The following is a 22,199-nucleotide window of genomic DNA, read 5'->3' on the forward strand; positions in this document are numbered from 1 at the left end:
GATGCTCCGTGCAGTGCAGTGGGGACAGTGACGGCCAGCGGGGAGGAGCGAAGAGAGTGTGGGCCCCAGAGAGAAGTCAGCAGAAGACCAGCATGTGCAAATGGAATGCAGCCCGGAGGGGCCCCGAGTGCGGGTCTGCGTGGACCATTCTTCACGACTCACCCCGGAACACCTCATTGTCATGCAGGGACTTGCAGCCGCTCCAGTACCTGTCCACCAGGTCAAGGAGCGCCTCCAGAAGTGCCACCTCCAGCGCAGCCTTCTTCCCGGGCGGCACAGCCGAGGACAGTTTGGGGACCACCTGCAATGGAGAGAGAGCCGTGATCCTGGACCAGGAGCTACTGCCCGACGCAAAGCCCCTGACCCAGGCCCTCCTGGTGCCCTCCATGCGTCACGCGGACCCCCGCATCCCACTGACAGGTGGGGCACGGGGCCATCCAGGGGCCACAGGCTGCCGAGCGGCACAGGATGTGCATCTCCGGTGATGTTCCTGCTCCAGGAGGAACTAAAGGGTCCGTGAGAAGGAGTCATACCGAGATGATGGTCATGAAATCCACATCACGGTTTAAGCTCTAAGGCTGTGACAGCTCCCACAATGGCCTGCTCTGGGCCCTCTCGAACCACTCCACAGGGACCCCTGGAGGCTGGAGACCCATCAGAGCCAGTCTCGGCCTCAACAGCCACGGGCACCTGGAAAGCCCTGAATGTAATGATGTCACACGCTGGCCCCGATGGCGGTCAGGCCAGGACGATGTGGGCAGAAGGGCCGCCAGGAGAGACCATCCCAACTCCACCCAGGCCCATCCCACCAGGGCCATGTGAGCGTGCGCTTCGTCTCTCGCTTTTCCTCCTTTCAGAAATTATTTAGATAAATTAGAAATTTAGATAAATTATTAAATTGGATAACTTAGAAAAATTATCAAAGAAAGGGGGACGGCCTCTGCTCTGCTGCCCACTTCCTAAGAGTCTGGGGATTTGGCAAGGGAGGGCACAGAAGCTCACATCTGTCTCTGGGCCGTCCCAGAGCTGGGACGCAGGTTAGTCCCAGGTCCCCAGGAAGCAGCTCCAAGCAGAAGGCTGGGGAGAGCCCCACTTAGGGCTCTACAGTGAGCTAACCTCCAGAGAGCTTTTCCACTTGAGGAACTTCCGAAGAGCAGAGACCCGGCAAGGAGGCAAGGCAGGTAAAGCCACTCCAGCGGGGACAGCTCCTCAACGCCTGCCGCCACCGCCCACCCTAGGCCCCCCAGAAAGAGCCGAGCAAGCAAGCACGCTCTGCCCAAGGTCCCACGGGGGGGTGGGGCAGCATGAAGACACGAAAGCCTGGCCCTCGCCCAAAAAGCTAAGGCTGAGTGTCCCAGGGAGCACCGGGCACTAACACCTCCCTCGGAAGCCACGTCTGGACACTTGTCCTCAGGCACGGGTGACAGAGCCAGTGTCCTCAATGCGCTCACTCAAGCTTCCGTTTGCCACCTGAGGAGCTCAGGGCAGTGCCGGCTGTGAGGATGGTCTCCACGAGGCCGCAAAGGACTCCATGACGCCTGCAAACGCAAAGTCCCCACAGCACCTGCACGAGTTCTCCGGGTGAAGCTCTGCACTGGGCAGAGAGGGAGGCCAGGCCTCTGGGGCACTGGAAGGGCCCAGGCATGTTCCTATCTCAAAGAGAGCCTCATTTTTCTTCCTTTCCAGTCTTCAATCCAGACAGTGAGAGACTGACCGTACAGGCCATGACCAGACCGTCTAGGAGAGCAGCCTTCTGACCCTCGACCTACAGCAACCAGCCAGGGGGCCAAACCATGACCCCTGTAACAACCGGCCCCGTGGCCAGAACTCGATCAGTTAAGTGATGGCTCTCCTGATTTTTCTCCCTGTTTGCAACTCAGGACCGACCACAGGAAGCAAAATCGCTCCCCTAACCAACCCTGCGGGAGGCCAGCTCCTCATGTCTGCTAAAGCAGTGACGGGCCAGACCGCCGTGCCACAGTCTGCTCTGCGCCGCCCGTGGGGGGCCCCAATTCCCAGCACTTCATGCCTCTGTCTCCAACAAACCCAGGGACAACGGCAGCCAAGTCAGCGCCCACGTGGCTCTGGGTCACTGAGAGGCTGGAAGGACTCTCCGTCCTTACGCAGGATGAGGCCTTTGGAAAACCACAGGATGCACATGCAGGACACCGCCACACCAGGACCCTTGACGGCGCCCTGGCCAAGAGGCCGGACTCCGCCTCTGAGACAAGCGCAGAACAATCGCCCCTTGCCTGTGCCTACACTCTCGCCTCAAAGCGCCGAGGGCGGCGGGAGGGGCCATGGAGCCCGGAAGCACACCTGCGACAGACCACGATGTCGCGGTGCTGCGGGGAGACCAGTGCACAAGCTTCTCTGGCGGGGGCCGGCGAGGGAGCACAGAAGGGCTACAGCAGCCCCGCCTCACCACCCAGTCCCGCGCGGCTGCCGCGCTCACCTCTCCGGTGCTGCTCCTGCCGCAGGGCTCCTCGTCCTCGGGCTCCGACACCTCTGAGGGAGACAAGGTCCTTGCGCTCCGGCCCTCCGAGCCACTCTGCCGGCTCAGCGTCTCCTCGGGGCTCGACGAAACGGTCGGCCTCTGCAGGTGTCTCAGGCCCTCCTGGTCTGCGGGAGCCTGGGGTCTCCGGCCAGGCGGTCTTCGCTTTCTGCACTTCCCAGGAGCGGGCAATGGATTTAACCCCTTCTGTGCTGACAAACTGGACTTCTGAGAAAGGGTCGAGTCCTCCATGTCTGCGGAAACTGTAAGGGAGGCAGAACGCAGCCCTCAGCAGACCAAGTTCTCTGGCCGCAGCGACCAGTGCCTGCACTGAAAAAGGTGATCGTGCGTGCGTGTGTGCCCGGGTGCATGCGTGCATACATGCACACGCACACGGACAACCCACCCGAAAGTACCTTAACATGCACAACAAAAAAGTGAGGAAAAATCTAGCATTTGGGAATTACAAAGGCTTATAGGAGAAGGGGCTGGAAGCGCGGGACTGCTCACCCGGGTGTGGGGTGAAGTGCACGTGCTGTCCACACTGCGGGGGCGGCTCCCCCCAGCACTGGTCCTGAAGCCTCTTTTCTGGACCACAGCCTCGAGAGCTGCCCTTCCTCTTCTCATGGCCCGCCCTGATGGAGTCCCCACACTGAGGCTGTGCTGACCGAGGGCTCAACAGATGTCTGGATTCTATTTTGTTAAAAAACATTCGAAGTTTTATTTCATCAGAAATTCCATCTTTACCTTCTGACAGCGTGTGACAGCTATCTGGGACCCAACTAAACAAGAAAAAGGGACAGTGCAGGTGGACTCGCCCCGCCTGGCCTTAGCACGGACGGCGCGACTGCGGGAGGAGGTCGGCGCCACGCCAGCACGCAGACGCGACAAGCGACCCAACACCGGCCGAACGCAGAGAGGCTCGTCAACAGAATCAACGGGTGTGCCACAGTTTCCGACTGAGAAGGCAGCCTCTTCACAGGCGTGGGCAGACGGAGATCTCCTGCAAAGCAAGCGCACACCAGAAAGCACAAACCACAGAGAGAACAGAACGCACAAGCTGGACGGCGAGAGCCGCTTCTCTTCGAGCGCAGTCGGGCACACACAAGGCGGGCTGGAGAAGGGGAGGCTGCGGCACTTACAGCTGAGAAAGGTCTTGCACGAAGAGAACCACAGAGAAAGAACTCTTCTGACCCAAGACGAAGAAGAGAAACCCGGAGGGGAACAGATGGGAGCAGAAGCGTCCCCGCAGCGGTCTTCAGGGAAGTGTGCGTGGGAACGGCGAGGAGGCCCGACCACGCGCCCGGGGGGGCCACACCTGAAAAGACTGACCGCGACGAGCTGGCGAGGACACCCACCGGGCAGAGGTCCTCGTGTCAGCCGGGGAGTCCTGGGATTCTAGCCCAAATTAATGCCTTAACCTGCTGTCTTCAGGAAAATTTCTCAGAAACTCGCAACAGAAGGAACGGAGCTGGCGCACATACACAAGGCCTGGTGGAAAAGGGAGGCCCCGAGCAAAGCCTGTGGAGAAGCCCGCATGCCGCAAAGACCTCCCGACGTCCGTGTTGGGTCTAAAGCCCTGAACCTGGCCGGCTGAGCACCACACGTCTCTTAAGCCAAGTGAACATCCCTCGCGGTGGGGACGGACACCAGTGTCACCAACCACAGGACACTTCACCCGTCTACTCTGAATTTCCGGGTCTGCCTGTAAGTAAAATCGTGGTCTACCCGAGGAAGGACCGTTTGAACAGCCACACGTGCAGAACTATATATTCAATTACGGTGACATCATCTGTCACAATTCTAGAATCCAAACCACCAGTATTTTCAAGTTCACAGAGACGTCATGAGGATTCGCCAGGAAAAGGTCCATTTTCTGGAAAGCACAGCTGTGTATCAGGAGGCCAGAGATGGCCAGCTCCCAGCACAGGCTGGGCCCACTGGGCCTTCGCGGCGGAGTAGCAGCCTACCTTGAGAACTACGGAGGTCGGCCTCTCGCTCCCTCTGGCTGGAACTTGTGCTCCCAGGAGGGTTGCTCAAGTCCCACTCGCACTCAGCAATGAGGTTCAGGACTGCCTCGTCATCTGCGTCCATGACCAAGCACTTCTTGGCCGAGGGGTCAGCACACAGGGCCCTAGAGTGGCACGGTCTGCAAGGAAAAGCAAACTCAGTGCTGTCGCTCAAGCCAGAGTCCCGTACCAGAGCACGCAGCCCTGTGAAGGAAGGCAAGTGCCCCAGCATGGCCACGGGGTCTCCAGGAAGGAGCTGGTGTGCGGCAGAAAATGGCTCCCAGTGCTCTATTAAAGAAGTCAGTGCAAGACATCCACAGGACAAGCGCTTATGAAAAGAAGGTCACGTGACGTCACCATGCCGTCTGAACAGGGCACAGAACCCCAGGAGGGTCCACTCAAGAACGAAAGGTCCAGAAAGCTCCTGTTCTGACACCCGCTAGTGTGTTCTCTTCCTAGCATATCCACAACATGCCAGGTGTCTGAAATTCTGTCTTCACTGTCTTCACTTTAAGTGAAAATCTCTCCACACTGAGCATGAGGTGCTCTACCACATGACATCCCTACCAATGGCGGCCCTCAGCACGGAGACGGACAAACACCAAGGGCAGTTCACTTCCAACACAGGCAGCGTGCAAGATCTCTTCAACGATAATATTTAGTCACATACTATGAGTGCTGGTGCTATATATCTGATCGGACTATTACTATTACTAGAAATCGATGCTATTTACTATTTTCTACCTCTGAGAGTTTTCCGGACCAGAGCCACAGGAAAGGGACTTGGGTTCTCTCTAGGTCTGCCCACAGAAACCTGACACGTTCCTGTCTCTCGGGTCTCCCAGTCACCTCTGGATCACGAGGCTGCGTCAGGTCAGGAGGAGGCTCTCTGAGTTCTGAACTCTGTGACAGTTCAGTCTTGAGACTATTAAGGACAAGTAAAACTACAAAAGACTGCTGGAAGAAATTAAAGAAGACCTAAATAAATAGAAACACGTCCCATCTTCACGGACGGGAAGACTTGACACTGCTCAAGCGTCAGTACTTCCCAAAGCAATCTACAGAATCAGCGCGATACATGTCAAAATCCCGCGGGCGTCTTTGGCAGGAGCAGAGAAACACACCCTAAAATGCATCTGGAGTCCCAAGGGACTCCAAGCGGCCGAACAATCGTGAACAGGAAGAGCAAGTGTCAGAACTCAGGTACGGCAGGAACGCCGGCGTTAGCAGACGAGGGTTTAAAACAACGATAAGTGATGATGTCAAGAGGTCTAATGGAAAAAGCAGACAGTACACAAGACGACAGGGGAAACTGAAGCAGAGAGATGACATTCTAACAAAGACGGAAAAAGGAATACCAGGGATCACACGCACCATAAGAGAAATGAAGAAAGTGTCCGATGGGCTCGTCAGTGGCCTGGACACAGCCGAGGGACAAGTCTCTGGGCCTCAGGACAGCTCAACACGATCGTCCAAAACCGAAAAACAGGGAGAGAAGAAGACTGGAAAAACCCACAAGAGAACACCCAAGAGTTGAAGGACAATGGACAACCACAAGGTATAACACATGCTTAATGAGAACGTCAGAAAGAGAAAAAGAAACACAAAAAATATTTAAAGTCACAGACCCAGGAAGCCCAGAGAACGCTGCCAGAACAAACACCCAAAACCTGCATCAAGGAAGATCATAACCAAATTGGAGAAAATAAAAGAAAATGGAAAAAAAAATGCTGAAATAAGCCAAAGGGAAAAACCACTTTATGTGTAGAGGAACAAACACAAGAATTCCATCAGACCCCCTCAGAAATCACGCAAGCAACACAGGAGCCAAGTACTGAAGTCGCTGAGGGAAAAGCTACCACCCTAGAATCTGGTACCCTGCAAGATTATCCTTCAAAAGTCGAGAGGGCGCCTGGGGGGCTCCGGGCTGAAGCGTCTGCCTTCGGCTCAGGTCATGCTCCCCGGGTCCTGGGGTCCAGCCCCACACCAGGCTCCCTGCTCGGCGAGAAGCCTGCTTCTCCCGCTCCCCTCCCCCGCTTACGCTTGCTCTCGACTCTTCTGTCAAATAAGTAAGTAAAACCTTAAAGAAAAAAAAAAGCGAAGGAGAAAAGAAGACTTTCTCAGATAAACGGATAGTGGAATGTGTTGCCAGTAGACGCCGCGTAAGAAACGTTAAAAGAAGTTCTCTAGAAAGAATGATACAGGCTAGAAACAGATCTACAGAGAAAGGAAGAGCACTGAGAAGGAATAAAATAAAAATTTTTATTTTGTCTTATTCTTAACTGATCAACAGACGACAGCAACAATGTATGTGATCACGGCTACCCACATATTACCGGGACGATCACAGCTTACGCGTCCACGAAGCGGATGACGACGCCTGCGATGCGAGGCCGGGGGGGGGGGGGGGGCGAGGAACGTTTGGTGAGTTGAGGCGCGGCCACTGCCGGGGAGCAGCGCGACGGCATTGAACGTGGACTTGGATTAGTTGTCAAAGTCTACCTCATACTCTAGGGTAAACACTAAAAAAAGTAAGAATGTAAGTGTCACTGAGAGGCTAACCAAAGAGAGAAAACGGGACGGTGTAACTCATTCAGAACCACAGAAGGAAGAAACGGAGCGGAAGACGAGAATAGGAACAGAGAAAACAGAAATGAACGTGGCAGACATAAATCCAACCCTATCAATAACCCTTTAAACATCAATGGTCTAGACGTTCCAACGCAAAGAGATTCAACATGGATCAAAATCAAGCTCCACCTACAAGTCACCCGTGAGAAACCCATTTTAAATATAAAGACACATATGGATAAAAAGTAAAGGGTTAGGGGCGCCTGGGTGGCTCACTCGGTTAAGCAGCTGCCCTCGGCTCAGGCCATGATCTTGGGGTCCTGACATGGAGCCCCACATCGGGTTCCCGGCTCAGGGGGAAATCTGCTTCTCCCTCTCCCCCCGCCGGTTCTCTGCTTGTGCTCTCATCCGTGTCCTCTCGCTCTCTCTCCCTCAAATAAATAAAATCTTTAAGAAAAGAGGAAAGCATTAAAAACAAATATATCGCGCTGACACTATTCAAAAGAAAGCAACAGTATCTACAGTAATTTCAGATGGAGCAGACGTGAAATCAGGAATGTTTTCAGGAATAAAAGAGGCGTTACATAAAGACAGGGGCTCCGTTCTCCAAGAAGACGGTAACATCCGGGACCTGTATGGACCCGGCTGGCAGAAAGTCAGTGAGGACACAGCTGAGCTCAACGGCACCATCAGTCCGATGGAGGTCCTGACACCTGCAGACCACTGCACCCAACGACTGCAGACTCCACGCTCTCCTCGAGCCGACAGGTCACACCAGGAGCCCTCAGACACATATGAGCACACCAAAGAGAGGAGGATGCGTCGAGTGTCTGCTCTCCGGCCACAGTGGAATTAACCTAGTAATCAGTAACAGGAAGAGAACTGGAAAATCCCAGATACTCGGGAGATTAAAGAGCAAATTCCTGGATAACACACCGCACGAGTCAAAGAAGAAATCTCCCGAGAAATTTGCAACTATTTTGAATTAAATGAAAATGAAAACACACTTGCGGGATCCGGTGAAATCACTATTTAGAATGTAATTCATAGCATTGAATTCATACATTAGGAAAACAGTAAAATCTACAATCAATAACCCAAGCTCCAAGCTTCCATCTTAGGAATTTAGAAAAGGAAGAGCAAATTAAATCCAAAGTAAGCAGAAGAAAAGAAATAAAATTAGAGCAGCAATCAGTGAAATTGAAAACAGGAAATCAACAGATAGAAAAAAAAAAAAGTTAGTTCTTTAAAAGTAAAATTGAAAAACTTCCATGCCAGGTTAATTAGAACAAAAAGACACAAATTACTAGTATCAGAAATGAAAGAGGAATTGTGATGACAGATCCCATGAACACAAACAGGACAGTAAAACTATGAACAACTCTATGCCCACAATTTGATAATCTAATGAAACAGACCAGTTCCTGGAAACATTCTATCGAAATTCACACAAGGAGAAATGGATAATCTGATTAGATTTATATATATTAAAGACATTGAATCAATAATTAATAACCCTCTAAAATACCAAGTCCAGATGGCTCACTGGTGAAGTCTATCAAATATTTAAAGAAAACAATTATACCAATTCTCTGTAATCTCTTCTAGAAGACAGAAGCAGAGAGGATATTTCCTAACTCATACTATGTCAGCCTTATTTTAACATGCAAGAAAACTATAGACCAATAGCTCCCATGAGCATAGATGCAAAAATCCTCAACAAAATACCAGCAAATTGTATCCAACGACGTATAAAAAGAATTATACACCACAACCAAGTGGGATTTATTCCAGGTATGCAAGGCTGGTTCAACATTTGAAAATCAATCAATGCAATCATCACATCAAAAGACTAAAGAAGAAAACTCACATGCTCATACCATGACAGAAAAAGCATTTGACCCAATCCAACATCCACTGATGATAACAATGATCAGCAAACTAAGACTGGAGGGGACTCCTCAACTAGATAAAGAACATGATGGAAACCTGTAGCTAACATCCCACTTAGTGGTGAGAAACAGACACGTCCCTTTAAGTAGGGCAAGGCAAGGGCGGCCCCTCTCATTCCTTCTTTTAAACGTCACACTGGAAGTCTCAGCCAATGCAGTAAGACAAGAACAGGAAATAAAAGGTATACAGATTGGGAAATTGTCTTTGTCACAGATACATGATCGTCTATGCAGAAAATCCTCAAGAATGAACCAAAAACGAGGGGAAAAAACTCCGGTAAAATAAGGCTGCAAAACACAAGGAGTTACGATTCGCATTGTGTCCCTCTCAAAAGATAGGAAGTCCCAACACCCTGTACCTCAGAACGTGACCTTATTTGGAAATGGGGTCTTCACATGCGTAATCAAGTTAATACGAGACTAGGCTCAGCCCCTAATCCAACCTGACTGGCACCTTCTGGAGAAACTGGGACACAGAAACAAGCATGTAGAAGGAGAGATCCTGTGCGAAGACACAGGGAGAAGGAAGACCGCCACGTGAAGACACAGCACTGGTAAGATACATCTGCAAGCCAAGGAACACCAAGGATTTCCAGCACAGCACGAGAAGACTAAAGGAACGGGTTCTCCCTCACAGCCTCCACGAAGAATCAACGCCCCAACATCTGGATTCCAGACTTCTACCTTGACAACGGTGAGACAACAGATTTCTGTTATTGAGCCACCCGGTCTGTGGCACTTTGCGACATCAGCTCTAGGAAACACACACGCAAGGTGAGCATGCAAAAGTCAGGCTTTTCCTGCACACCAACAAGATCTGGCGTGCCAAATGAAGCAGGAGAGCACCATTTACGGAGGCATCCCAAGACGACAGATTAGGTGTAATCGAACGACACATGTGCAAGGTCTGTTTGAGGAAAAGCACACACCTCTGCTAAGTGAAATCAAGAACTAACACACGCACAGACCCCCTGTGCTCACATGAAGACTCAAGACTGTCATGGTGTCCGATCCTCCCAGTCCGATCTGTAAGTGTCACCGCGGTCGCAGTGGGTCCCAGCAAGGTCTTCCACGGACACGAACAAACTGACACTTACACAGAGCGGCGAAGGCCCCGGAAGACCCAAGAAAATATCGAAGAAGAGCAAAGTCAGAAGTCGACACTACCTGACTCAGAATCTCACGGGGTGGAAGGGGCTGGGGAACTCGGGGGGGTGGGTTGTCTCTCTACGAGCCGCCACGCCCATCCATGAGGCTCTGCCTTTGGGGGCCTCACCTCCTGACAGCAGCACCTAGCAGGGTAAGGGTTCGACACAGGAATTTGGGGACCACAAACATCCAGACCATTGCACACAGTACTGAGAACAGCTGTCTACACAGTCATTGGTCTGGTCTGAAATGGGGGAAGGAAGGGGAGTGGGAGAGATAAGGGGACCTGACGAACAAGAGACCCCAAGGACTTGGAACTGATCCTGAGACATCAGAACAGAAACTGGCTAAGCGAGGCCACAGCTCAAACCCAGCGCCCTGCCTATCCCCGTAAATGAAGCTGTACTGGAACGCAGCCGTTTGTTTGTTGAAGCATTATCTGCGGGTGCCTTCACGCGACAGAGGCAGAGTTCCAAAGCTGGGAAAGAGGTCGTGTGGTCCGCAGAACCAAAAGTATTCGCGCTCCAGCCCTCTTCGGGAAAGAGCAGATCAGTCTGTGCGCGGAGGAGCCGAAAGGCAGGCTAAGGCATACGGTGCAAGACGGCTGAAGGCTTTAGACAGAGCGACACGGCGTAGTCTATGACCCTGGCACAAGCGAGGCAGACGTTGCCCTTTCAAATCCACCTATACGGACGCCCAGGGGCCCAGTCAAGCGTCTGCCTGCTGCTCAGGTCAGGATCCCAGGGTTCTGGGTTGGAGCCGCACATCGGCTCTCTGCTCAGCGGGGAGCCGGCTTCTCTCTCCGCCTGTTGCCCCCTTTGCTTGTGCGCTCGTTGTCTCTCTCTGACAAATACATAAAATCTTAAAAACTAACTAACTAACTAACTAACTAACTAAATAAATAAAATCAGCCTGCAAACCACGAAGACAGTTTATGGTTTCAGAACACCCTGAAATGCTGTCAACCTTCCCAGAGCAATTGAACATAACAGGGCAGCTGACAAGAGCCAGGAGCGGGCACGAGGCGGGGCACAGGCAGGCCGGAGATGCCGGTCCCACAGCCCGGCCGCACACGGCAGAGCCAGCACCGCCGCCGCCACTGAGCAGAGCGTGCAGGAAGGACCACGCCGCACGGACGGACCGTCGGGCCGCCGGGCCACGGAGCGAGGGCCCTTGCGGCCGTCAGCTCCCGCGTCAAAGCGCTCGCACGCGCTACCGGCGGTGCGCTGGTCCGGTCTGGAGAGGAGAGAGGGCGCAAACAAACCGCCAGCAGACACGGCTGCAAAAGGGGCGGGGGCTGCCTCTGAGGCTGAGGAGGGAACGAGGGGCCGTGCTTTCACACTGTTTGATTTTACATGTGTCACTTCCAAAAACATTCTACTATGAAAAGTAACTACGGAAAACACGGACTGGGCAGAGGGCCCCTCTCCTCTTCTGCACAGATGCCCTCCGAGTGGCGGTTGGCACACAGAAGTATCTTTCCGGTAAACGTTCTAGCCACAGACAAGTCTGAACAGCTCTTCTCCGCGTCCAGATGCCACTTCTGCTCTTACCCTCCGACTCTGAAACCAGCGGGGAAGCTCTGCTTCGAGCTGAGTGACTCCTCCGACGCAAAATGCAGCCGGGATGCCTTCCGCTCGCTCTCTCTCACAGGACGGTCATCTAGGGAGAAAATGCCAGAGAAATGAGCAAGTCACGAAGCAGGGGACAGGCCCTGGTGACCAAACCCCACAGGGTACCTCCTAGCACCCCTGAAGCACACCCACTTCCCTGTGGAAAGGAAGGCACCCCCGTCGCGCTCCCTGCAGCCAACCGCACATGACCAGGACTGCCACCACTTCTCAGGGACCTTCCATCCCCCCAGGCAGGCCGGCACTGCTCCAGGAGTCCCCCCTAAGCACTGCGCAGCCCCAGGAAAGGAATGCTGGGCCGTCGTAGCTACACTAGGCTTCCCAGAGATGCTGAGTGCGGGCTCCAGCAGGGCTGGCCGGCTCCCCTGGGGCGCAGCCCCAGGGACCACGTGCCGGCAGCCTGCTGCCGCGGGGAGAGACACGCGGCACACGCGCGCACGTCCTTCTCAGCACCGTCCTCCCTTAATGCATGTCCTGGGCGCCCTGTGAGGTTCTCGAACCTCACTGAGCACGCCGGAGACGTCTCTGTGGATAAGAACCCTGAATTCGCTAAAGAGAGGACGTCACGGCCTTGTGTTTGGGCCTAGGATTTGCACCGTCAGATGCGCAGGATCAACTGCCCCCGCCTGAGTGCCCAGGGCCCCGGAAGGCCTCTAATCAGTTCTTACTCAGCATATCTGAGGGTTAAGATGCTTCCCAACATCAAAAGTCAATGCTCTGGGGGCACTTGGGTGGTTCAGTCGGTTGTCTGCCCTCAGCTCGGGTCATGATCCCGGGTTCCTTGGATCTAGCCCCGCTGGGGCTCCCTGCTCAGTGGGGAGCCTGCTTCTCCCTCTCCTTCTGCCCCTCTTTATTATGTCCCTTCTGCACACTCTAAGAGGCTGAATCTAAAACCTTTATAATGAAGAGAAAAGTAAAGATTTAAGACTGAAGACGGCAAAATTTTCCAATGTGGACCATAATGCTTGTGAAAGCGCCAACTTCAACTGCTGGTAAACGGAAGTAAGCGAGAGCACCAGCACGTACTCCCCCCAAACACCTGAAAATCCAAACTAAACACGTACCGATGGGGGTTGGTCACTGATGCCCACAGCCCACCCCTAACCCCAGGCAGGCGCGGCCCGACAGAGCAGCAGGCTCCCAGAGCTGACCGCCCAGCAGCACGGGGGACGGGGCACCGGGAGGCGAGCTTGTGCAGCAAGCGTTCGCTAGAGAACCTGCTACAGCCGAGAGACGCAAAACACGGGGGTCTCCACGGATACCACCTGGGCGCTGCCAGGCCAGTAGCCACAGTACGGCCCCAGCTCAGTACCTACCGCGTGCAAGGACAGTGGACCGTCTTCCCTGACAAGCGCTGCTGTGATCCGGCTTGACTCTGGTTTCATTAGGTCAGCTCCCAGAAGACAGAGACGCCCGAACGCCCCCAGCCTCACCAGGCATGAACTGGCCCTCAGGCTTGAGGACACACTGTGATCACTAAGGACACAGAGCAACACTACCCTTCACGGGGACGTGCTGACTCCGCCACTGCTCGGCACTTATGACCCCGTTCACACGGCGGACTGAGGGGCCCAGGCTCTAAGCCAGCCCCTTCCCCGTGCTCAGCGTGCCCTTGGGCTCACACGCCACGCTCTCACGGGTGCGGCGACACAAGGTGGGCACCAGCACAACGCTCATGACGAAAACAACTCCTGGTAACCAGGAAGGGCTTGGGGAGGCGCCACGATGGCTTCTGTAAGCATGACCCTCCCCCTGGGCGTGGCTGGCCGGCTCCCTGGAAGCTTGTCCCACGGCCTGACACAGACCTGTTTCTTTGAGGGACACGGGTGACTAAGCCAGTGGGCAGCTCTACCTGCCAACAGAACCTCACTCTCCCGTCCCTATCGTCTGGGGGACGGTGTGACACATGAACTTCTCTTCCTCTACCTGCCCTTCCAAGTGGACGTGAAACCAGGAAGCTTCCAACTGCCTAAGATGAAGCCTGGGCAGCTGGGCAAGGAAACGCCACCGGATTCTAGAGAGTATATCCAGGCCAGTCAGTGACAATGTGGAGGGCCAGAAAGTGACAGAGCAGCCTGCCCCTCCCCCACAACCGAGCTCCTGGCCGCCCCGGGCAGGTGTCTGTGGCCAGAGCTCCCCACCCTCCTCCCAGGCAGCGCCCTACAACACCCAGCCGGTGAGACATGGGCGCAAACAGGGAGCGGAGCGCGCGGGTCGCCGCCCAGCGCTGCCGTGAGCGAGGCCGCGGCACCTACCCAGCTGCCTGAGCTTCGGAAGCATGTGCACGACGAAGAGGCGGTAGTCGGCCTCGTTCTTTACCACGGGGTTCAGCCGGAAGTCCACGTCGGCGAGCTCTGGCAGGGAGTGGAGCCGCAGCACCTCGGCGAGCGAAGAGATGCTGTTGTAGTAGAGGTTGAGGCTCTCCAGTGCGGTCAGGTACTGGACACCCTGCCAACGGGACGAAGGCACAGTGAGCTCACACTCAGCCACAGTGAGCTAGGCGTGGTACACACTGGCACCTGCCATGGCCACGGCCACAGCCACGGGCGGCTGGCAGGAAGAGCACAGAGACGCGCGTGCTCCAGGGAGGTAGCCCGCGGGTCCCACGCAGGGAGCGGCCAGCAGCTGTGGAAGGTCACGTGCACAGAGCCCGGACAGCACCAGGGACGGCCAGCTTCCACCGGCTTGTCACCATCTCCTGCAGTTGGCGCTCACACCGCACAGACCGGGACTGCCGGTGCCCGGAGGGGGGACTCTGGGCAGGTTCCCAGCCCCGTGCTGGGGGTCTCTCTCTACCAAGGGCAACACGAGCCTCTTCTCCATGAAATCACGGGCAGCGTTCACACAACGTCCGGCGCTGCCATCAGCCGGCGGCTTCTTCCTTGCTCAGCAGGCCAAGTGCCTGCTGCGTCAGGAGCGTTGCGGGAAGCCCCACGCCCGTGGCTCGGCCACTCCAGGGTTTGAGGCCACCAGCAGGCAGATGATAAACAGATGTGAGCGTCGAATGTGGATGAAGAGAAACGCAGCGCAGACAGGGACTGACTGACTGGCACACACAACAGTCTCTTGGGACTTATTTTAGTTCCCTTAAAGATACAATCGTCTTCATCAGAGATAGGACTTCTGGTTGTCCAAGTAGTTTAAAGACGTAATGAGATGCACAAGAAAAACACCACCTGTAATCAGACCCAAGTATACAGCCTACACGTAAGTGCAGTTTTTTTTTTAAGACTTTATTTATTTGACAGACAGAGATCACAAGCAGGCAGAGAAGCAGGCGGTGGGGGGGGGGGGGAAGCAGGCTCCCCGCTGAGCAGGGAGCCCGATGTGGGATTCGATCCCAGGACCCTGAGACCACGACCTGAGCCGAAGGCAGAGGCTTTAACCCGCTGAGCCCCCCAGGTGCCCCACAGATGGTATTTTTGACTATAAACGTACTTTGCACTGCTCCTGACAACAGTAAGTTGTCTTTGAAGAAACAAACTTAAAACTTACCTCTAGACTCACCAAGGAGTTGCGTGAGAGGTCTAGAGACTTCAGACCCGTCAGGTTCACCAGAGAAGTTCCCAGGTGAGTAATCTTCTCTTGGTAAGTTCCGGGAATAGACAGTGACTGGAGCTCAGCTAAGAACAGAAAATTACTTTTAACTGAACGGTGATATTAAAGAATCGCACTCAAGGTTTCAGCTTATTTATGCCCCAAATGTCTCCGAGCCCTTGCCCTGCTCCCCACGCCACTGCTTCCCCTGTCAGACCGCACCCCCCACCAGCAAGGCCCTCCTAGCCGGGCTCTTACTCTGACTCCTGGCTGCTCAGCCCAGCGCCTGCGTAGCCTCCACTCAGGGGTCCCAATCAGAAGCCCACTGGTTAGCTAGCCTGCCTAGTCCATGCCACTTACACACGAGGGCACGGTCATCCTCTGCGTGGCACACTCAACGCGCAGCCAGTAAGTAAATGTTGCTACAATAATAAGTTTCTGTAATCAAAAAGACAGTTTGGGTCTAGGCACATCAACACTTCCTCAGGAATATTTATGTTTTAAAACACATCTCAGTCAAATTTAAAATTGATTTGTGGGCCTCCAGTTCCACACAAGACAGAATAGACCCATCTCACCCTACTTCTACTCGTGTCCTATGCCTAACTCCCTGGAAACCAAGGTATGAAACAAGCACCAGACCCCTCGGGAGGGTGGGGAACGGGAGCCCCACTGTCTAGGGACCTCCAGAAAACCATCATGAGGTGAGGGCCCTGCGTTGGTCTATTTTGTCGTCCACACATCGCAGTCTGAGGGCCAACGAAGCTGGCAACCCAGAACGGCCAATGGACTCTGACTAGCACAGAAGGGTAAGCCCTTGGGCCGTGGGAGAAGGACGGGGATGGCCGCCTTGCAGCACAGGACCCTGTCGTGAGCCCCACACTAGCTCAACACCCAGTAAAAAAATGCACCATACATCTGCCTTGCACCGTGGACGGCACCGAGAAAGCATGAGTGGACCCCGACGCCTACCCCGGCTGGCCCACAGGCATGCGCGGAGTGTGTATGTGACAGGATGCTGGCCGCCACCTCAGCAGTGAGGCAGCACCCGCTCAGTGCCAACACTGCAATGAGATTTACAAAAGAAACAGCCTCTTAATACCCAAAATGTCCACGAAGCAATACAAAGTGACCAAAAACTGAAAAAAAATCTCAATTCGAATGAGGAAAAACAATCAACAGACACCAACACAGAAATGACAAGAGTCAGAACTTTTTAACAAGAATTTTAAAGGGATGCCTGGGGGGCTCAGTGGGTTAAGCCTTGCCTTTGGCTCAGGTCATGATCCCAGGGTTTTGGGATCGAGCTCCGCATCGGGCTCTCTGTTCCTCGGGGAGCCTGCTTCCCCCCTCTCTGTCTGCCTCTCTGCCTGCTTGTGCGCACTCTCTCTCTCTGACAAATAAATAAGTAAATACTTAAAAAAAAAAAAGAATTTTAAAGCAAGGGCGCCTGGGTGGCTTTAAAGGGATGCCTGGGGGGCTCAGCGGGTTAAGCCTCACCTTTGGCTCAGGTCATGATCCCAGGGTTTTGGGATCAAGTCCCACATCAGGCTCTCTGCTCCGCGGGGAGCCTGCTTCCCTCTCTCTCTCTCTGCCTGCCTCTCTGCCTACTTGTGATCTCTGTCTCTTTGTGTCAAATAAATAAATAAGATCTTAAAAAAAAAAAGAATTTTAAAGCAATAGTTCAATGAACAATTATCAAATTCTCGAAACAAACGATGAATAGCAAGTCTTGGCTAAAAAGCAGAAAACATAAAGAAAACGAACAGCCATTTCAGAAACGTGAAATACAGTAACTGAATCAAAACACTGTGCAGAAGCAGCTCGCTAACAGGAGGGAGACGACAGAAGCCAAAATCCAGAGTAAATGCAGCAACATATTGATCGAAATTGTTTTACTTGACCAGCAGAGAGAAAACACTTAAAAAATAAATAAATAAAAAGAGCAGAGCCTCAAGGGTCCGCAGAAAAAGATCTAATATTCCTGTCACAACAGGTCCCAGTGCAGTTGCAATTAGAGTTCCAAGAAGAGGGGAAAGTATGACAAAGAAGAAAAAATTTTAACAATTAAAGAAATAATAGCTGAAAACTTATCAAATTTGGCAAAGGACATACAGGTACATATTCAAGTATCTGAGAAAGCCGCAAACAGAATAAAGACCAAAAAAAAAAGCCCAGATACATCAGAAATAAACTTCTAAAAACTAAGAACAGTGGAAGAATCTCGAAAGCAACCAGAAAAGGCATTACTGGTAGAGAAAACTACTCACAGGACAGGGGACTATGCTTCAGAACCAAGGAGGCCTGACGGAAGGGGCCCCACATTTCCCAAGTGCTGAAAGAAAAGAACTTTCAACCCAGAACTCTGTATCCACCAAAAACAGTTTAGGGACTGAGGTGACATACGGTGTTTTCAAATGAAGACACACGGAGAGACGTTTCACCAGCACAGCCGTCCTAAGGCAACTGCTGCAGGAAACTCTTCCAGCACAAAGGAAGGATAAAAGAAAACCCGAAGCACCAGGAATGAAGAAAGAATCACGAAACAGGTAAACACGCAGTAACAATGTTTCCTCTAGAGTTATTTAAGATGTGGGATGAATGTAAAAGAAAAGGAAAAACAACTAATGTGGTTTTCAAGGTATCCGGAGAAAATACTTAAGACAACTAAATTATAAAAGATTAAAAAAAAGAAAAAAGGAAACATTGCTCATAAAGTTTCTACGTTTTGCTTAATGGGGTAAAACGTCCACACAAGCAGACTGTGTTAAGTTACACAAATACACTGTAATTTATGAAACACCCGTTACAAACACTACACAAAGAGATAAGCTCAAAGATATGGTAGATAACTCAAAACGGAAAACTAAGAAAACAGTCAAGCCCCAGGAAGGCAGGAAACAGGAAACAAAAGAACAAGACAGTAGGAAACAAGGCAAGGCATGCTCAGCTGTCCCGCACCAACAGTCCACCGCTCGGAAAGGGTCGAAGCACACTGCATAGAACGCACTGGCAGGGTCACTAAAAATGAACCCACCACCCACTGCCGACAAGAACCTCATCTCAAACACAGTGCCACGGGTCAGGCTTGGATTAAGGGACATAGATGGGGACGGAGGTGCCCTGAAAACTGGAACCAGGGAGAGCTGGAGCAGCTCCAGTAGCAGGCGCCGCACCAAGAACGTCACCGGGGAGACCCGGGAGCACCACCCGCTTGCGGGGCTCTCTCCACATCCCCAGTGCGCGCGCCCGGCTTCGGACAGCACAGCTCCAACACCCAGGACGCAGCGCAAGAGGGGCCGACCAATTCAGGCTCCGGGCGAGGGGCTGCCCCCGTCCCCTGCCCTGCATCCGGACAGCGGCCGGGCGGGAAATCAACCAGGATCCAGGAGAATCACCTCACGATCAGCCAACAGCATCCGATGCGCATTTGCAGGAGACTCCAGGCGCCCCGAGCGCGCACCTGGACCATTCGCCAGCACAGACCGGACGGTGAACCGAAAACACACCTCGACAGGTTTACATAGAGAATCACACGGAGAACCCCCCACCCCCCAAAGAGCGCACAGGCCGAAGAGGACGCCTCAAGGAAAGCTCCCGACACCGCCGAGCTAGCGGGAAGGTAACAGTGTGAACGCGGCTGCGTCACGGCCCGGTGTCCGGGCGGGAAACCGCAGGCCTGCGTCGCCGTCGCCCTCTCCGCGCCGGACCCTACCCAAGCAGGAGCGCCCGCGTGGGGGGGCGGGCGCCGGCCGGGACCCCCGCTCCGCTCGGGTCGCGATCTCAGGGTGGCGGGTCGGGCCCCTCCGGCCCTGCGCTGGGCGCTCCGCTCCCCTCCCGCGTCCCCGTCTCCAGGGTAAACCCCGCGCGGAGTGCGCGGCAACAGACGCAGCGCGCGTGGCGTCTCCAGCTAGCGACACGGGGACACGCGCATCCCCGGGGCCGGTCGCAGGCGTCTCCCAGGCCTGCACGGACGGCACGACCGACCTCCGGGCTCGGACCGGCGAACCCGGCGCACGCGCGAGCCCGACGCCTTCTCCCGAGGGTCGGTCCCAGCGCCCGCCACAGCCCCCAGCCCCGAGGGAAGCGCTACGAGCGCGTCCCCCGGCGGACAAGCGACACGTGCCCTCGGGGCGCCGCAGGGACAGGCCTCTCCGGGCCACGCGGCCCCCGGGGCACACCGCACGCCGGCCGCCCGCCAGGTCCGCCGCGCACACAGCGCAGGGGCGCGGAACGCCCCGAGCCCCGCGACCCAGGAGCCCCGCGACCCAGGAGCCCCGCGACCGCGGGCGGCCGCACCCCTGGAGGCGCCGACCGAAACCGCCTCCCGGGGGTGGAGCGCGGGCGGGACGTGCGGGAGGCTCGGCATTTCGGGCCCGACCTCAGGGTCCGGGGTGGGGTCCGCGCGGGCACCCCGGGGGCGCGGAGGACTCCGCTCGTCTCCGCTCCCCTCCGTCTCCCCATCAAGGCGAACCAAACCAATCGGGATCTCGAAAACACGTTTTAAACATTAGAAAACCCGCGGACTCTCTCGGCCCGCCCCGGGGCCCCCCCCACCGCGCCCCCGCTCGGCCCCCTGTCCCCGCCCCCACCGCGACCCCGGCCCCACTCCGGGCCCCGCCGCCCGCGGTCCCCGCCACACTCGGCCCGGGGCCTCCGGAGACCTCCTGCCCCCCGCGGCCCCCGCCCCCTCTGACCCCCGGCGCCCCCCGGACCCCGCCCCCCGCGGACCCCCTTCTTCCCCGCCCCCCGCCTTCGACGGTTCGGGAAGAGCGCGGTCAGGACGGCGCGCTCTGGCCCGACCCCGTCTGCGGACGCCGCGGCGGGAAGCTCGCACCCTCCGCCGGCCCGTCACCGCCGCGCACCCAGGTCGTGGTGAGGCGCCAGGCCGCTCTTCTCCCGGATCTTCTCCTCACGCAGCACCAGCCGCGGGCCCGCGGGCGCCATACTTTCAAACGACAAGCACCTGCGCTGGCGCCTGCGCGGTGGGGCCGCGGCAGAGCCGCGAGGGGCGGGGTCCGGGGCCGAGGGGCGGGGTCCGGGCCGAGGGGCGGGGTCCGGGCCGAGGGGCGGGGTCCGGGCCGAGGGGCGGGGTCCGGGGCCGAGAGGCGGGGTCCGGGCCGAGGGGCGGGGTCCGGGGCCAAGAGGCGGGGTCCGGGGCCGAGAGGCGGGGTCCGGGCCGAGGGGCGGGGTCCGGGCCGAGGGGCGGGGTCCGGGTCCGAGGGGCGGGGTCCGGGGCCGAGAGGCGGGGTCCGGGCCGAGGGGCGGGGTCCGGGTCCGAGGGGCGGGGTCCGGGGCCGAGAGGCGGGGTCCGGGCCGAGGGGCGGGGTCCGGGCCGAGGGGCGGGGTCCGGGTCCGAGGGGCGGGGTCCGGGCCGAGGGGCGGGGTCCGGGGCCGAGGGGCGGGGCGAGTCGAAGCAGGCATTGGCCTTCGAGTGGGCCTGCCAGACTCAAGCGGTCCTCTGCCCTCAGTGGGAGGGGTGCTGTCCCCCGGGAAAGCCCGCCAGCCCGTGGGTTCCCTGCCTCACCCGGGACCCCACACGTGGGTTCACTCAGAGGCGGCCCGTGAAGTCTGGGGCCCGAGCGTGGCGCTCGCCCGCTGACCGACAGTTGGTGGCAGGCGCGTCCGTCTAGGACCTTTATGGAGCATTGTGAGCAGCACTTGAGGTCTGCAGGGTTCAGGGAAGACCCCGTCCGTGTCCGAATGTGCCTCAACCAGCCTGAACCGTGGGGTCACCGCTGCCTCCCCATCTCCTGCTGTCTGGAGCAGGAGACACCCCTGCTACCCTTCACCCCAGATGTCACCAGCCTATCAGCAAAGTCACCTGGCATGTGCCTGCCTGGGTGGTAGCATAGGGGTGGAGGGCGGAGGTAAGGGGTGTGTGGGCACTGGAGGCTTACAGTGGGGTTAGAGGCAGGAGGTATAGGGGAGGGGTGGGGGAGCGCACAGCAAGGAGGGGTGCAGGGTACCCCAACTCTGCTAGGCAGCGCAGGGCTTCAAGCTTGGCCTCCCTGGGCCCTCGTGCTGCTCAGTGTTTATGGGGACTCGCAAGCCTGCTTCGGGAGTGTCCCGTAACTGACCAAGATGTCACTCCAGTGCTGCCCGTGCTTCCCTTTCCACGGACTTGGGCACGTCTCAGGCCCCACGGGGGCCCCACACCAGGTCTGCTGAGTGGAAGTTTGTGCAGGCAAGAAACTTAGAAACTGACCCGACAGCCTGGCTTTAGAAGCCTACAGAGGCAAGCAAAAGGCTTCCGTTGGCCCCCAGCAGAGGGAAGTAGCTGGTCAGGGCACAGCCAGGACACCCAGCGCTCCCGGCTCTCCCAGTGGTCAGTTCGGGTGGGCGGGGACCTCTGCACTTGCCCCGTGGGACAGCACCACACAGAGTCAATGTTTCTGTTACGGTAGAAGTGCCAATAGAACTTCAAAAATCATGTTTTCTGCTTCTTAAGGTATTGCATATTCACTGCAGAAAAGATGCAAAATACCGGAGAACAAAGACTGACTATTCCTCCACATCGAAACCGCCAAGGTTAACACTTTAACATGGATCCCGCAAGTGTGTTTCCCAAGCCTGTATATACTCAATGACAGTGAGATCGTGCTGACCGCTCTCTTAGGCAGATACATATCTATTTTCTACTCTGTATGAACTCTATGTGACTAAATATTCTTCACCATCATTTATCAAACATCATTCTTAATGGCCATATGGATACTGAATTAAACCCAGGTTTATTTGACCCATCTCCTGTTCTGGACCTTCCACCTGCTCCGTTTGTTTACGGGGATAAATCTAGGGGGGTATTATTTTGGAGTTCCTTTTGAACTGCTTTGAAGCAAGCCAGGAATGTTGG

General features: G+C 55.7%; 1 protein-coding gene across 5 annotated transcripts in view; it reads right to left on the reverse strand.

Annotated features, from left to right (window-relative positions):
* Positions 1-20,336, reverse strand: part of CEP72 (centrosomal protein 72) — a 32,046-nt gene extending 11,710 nt beyond the window's left edge. Inside the window, exons 1-9 of one of the 5 annotated variants that reach the window (XM_032337853.1) lie at positions 19,628-19,872; positions 19,059-19,595; positions 15,314-15,429; positions 14,062-14,254; positions 11,729-11,837; positions 4,465-4,643; positions 3,005-3,187; positions 2,456-2,757; positions 163-301 (exon numbers count right to left, since the gene is read on the reverse strand). In XM_032337853.1, the coding sequence (XP_032193744.1) occupies positions 163-301; positions 2,456-2,757; positions 3,005-3,187; positions 4,465-4,643; positions 11,729-11,837; positions 14,062-14,254; positions 15,314-15,429; positions 19,059-19,595; positions 19,628-19,712 (1,843 nt within the window). In that variant the 5' untranslated portion in view covers positions 19,713-19,872. Of the gene's footprint in view, positions 1-162; positions 302-2,455; positions 2,758-3,004; positions 3,188-4,464; positions 4,644-11,728; positions 11,838-14,061; positions 14,255-15,301; positions 15,430-19,058; positions 19,596-19,627; positions 19,878-20,208 lie in introns of those variants that run through there. The other 4 variants (XM_032337852.1, XM_032337856.1, XM_032337855.1 and 1 more) reach the window with 4 other exon arrangements.
* Positions 20,337-22,199: the final 1,863 nt, after the last annotated feature.

The sequence above is a fragment of the Mustela erminea genome, chromosome 3 (assembly GCF_009829155.1).
Source record: "Mustela erminea isolate mMusErm1 chromosome 3, mMusErm1.Pri, whole genome shotgun sequence".
Classification (NCBI taxonomy): domain Eukaryota; kingdom Metazoa; phylum Chordata; class Mammalia; order Carnivora; family Mustelidae; genus Mustela; species Mustela erminea.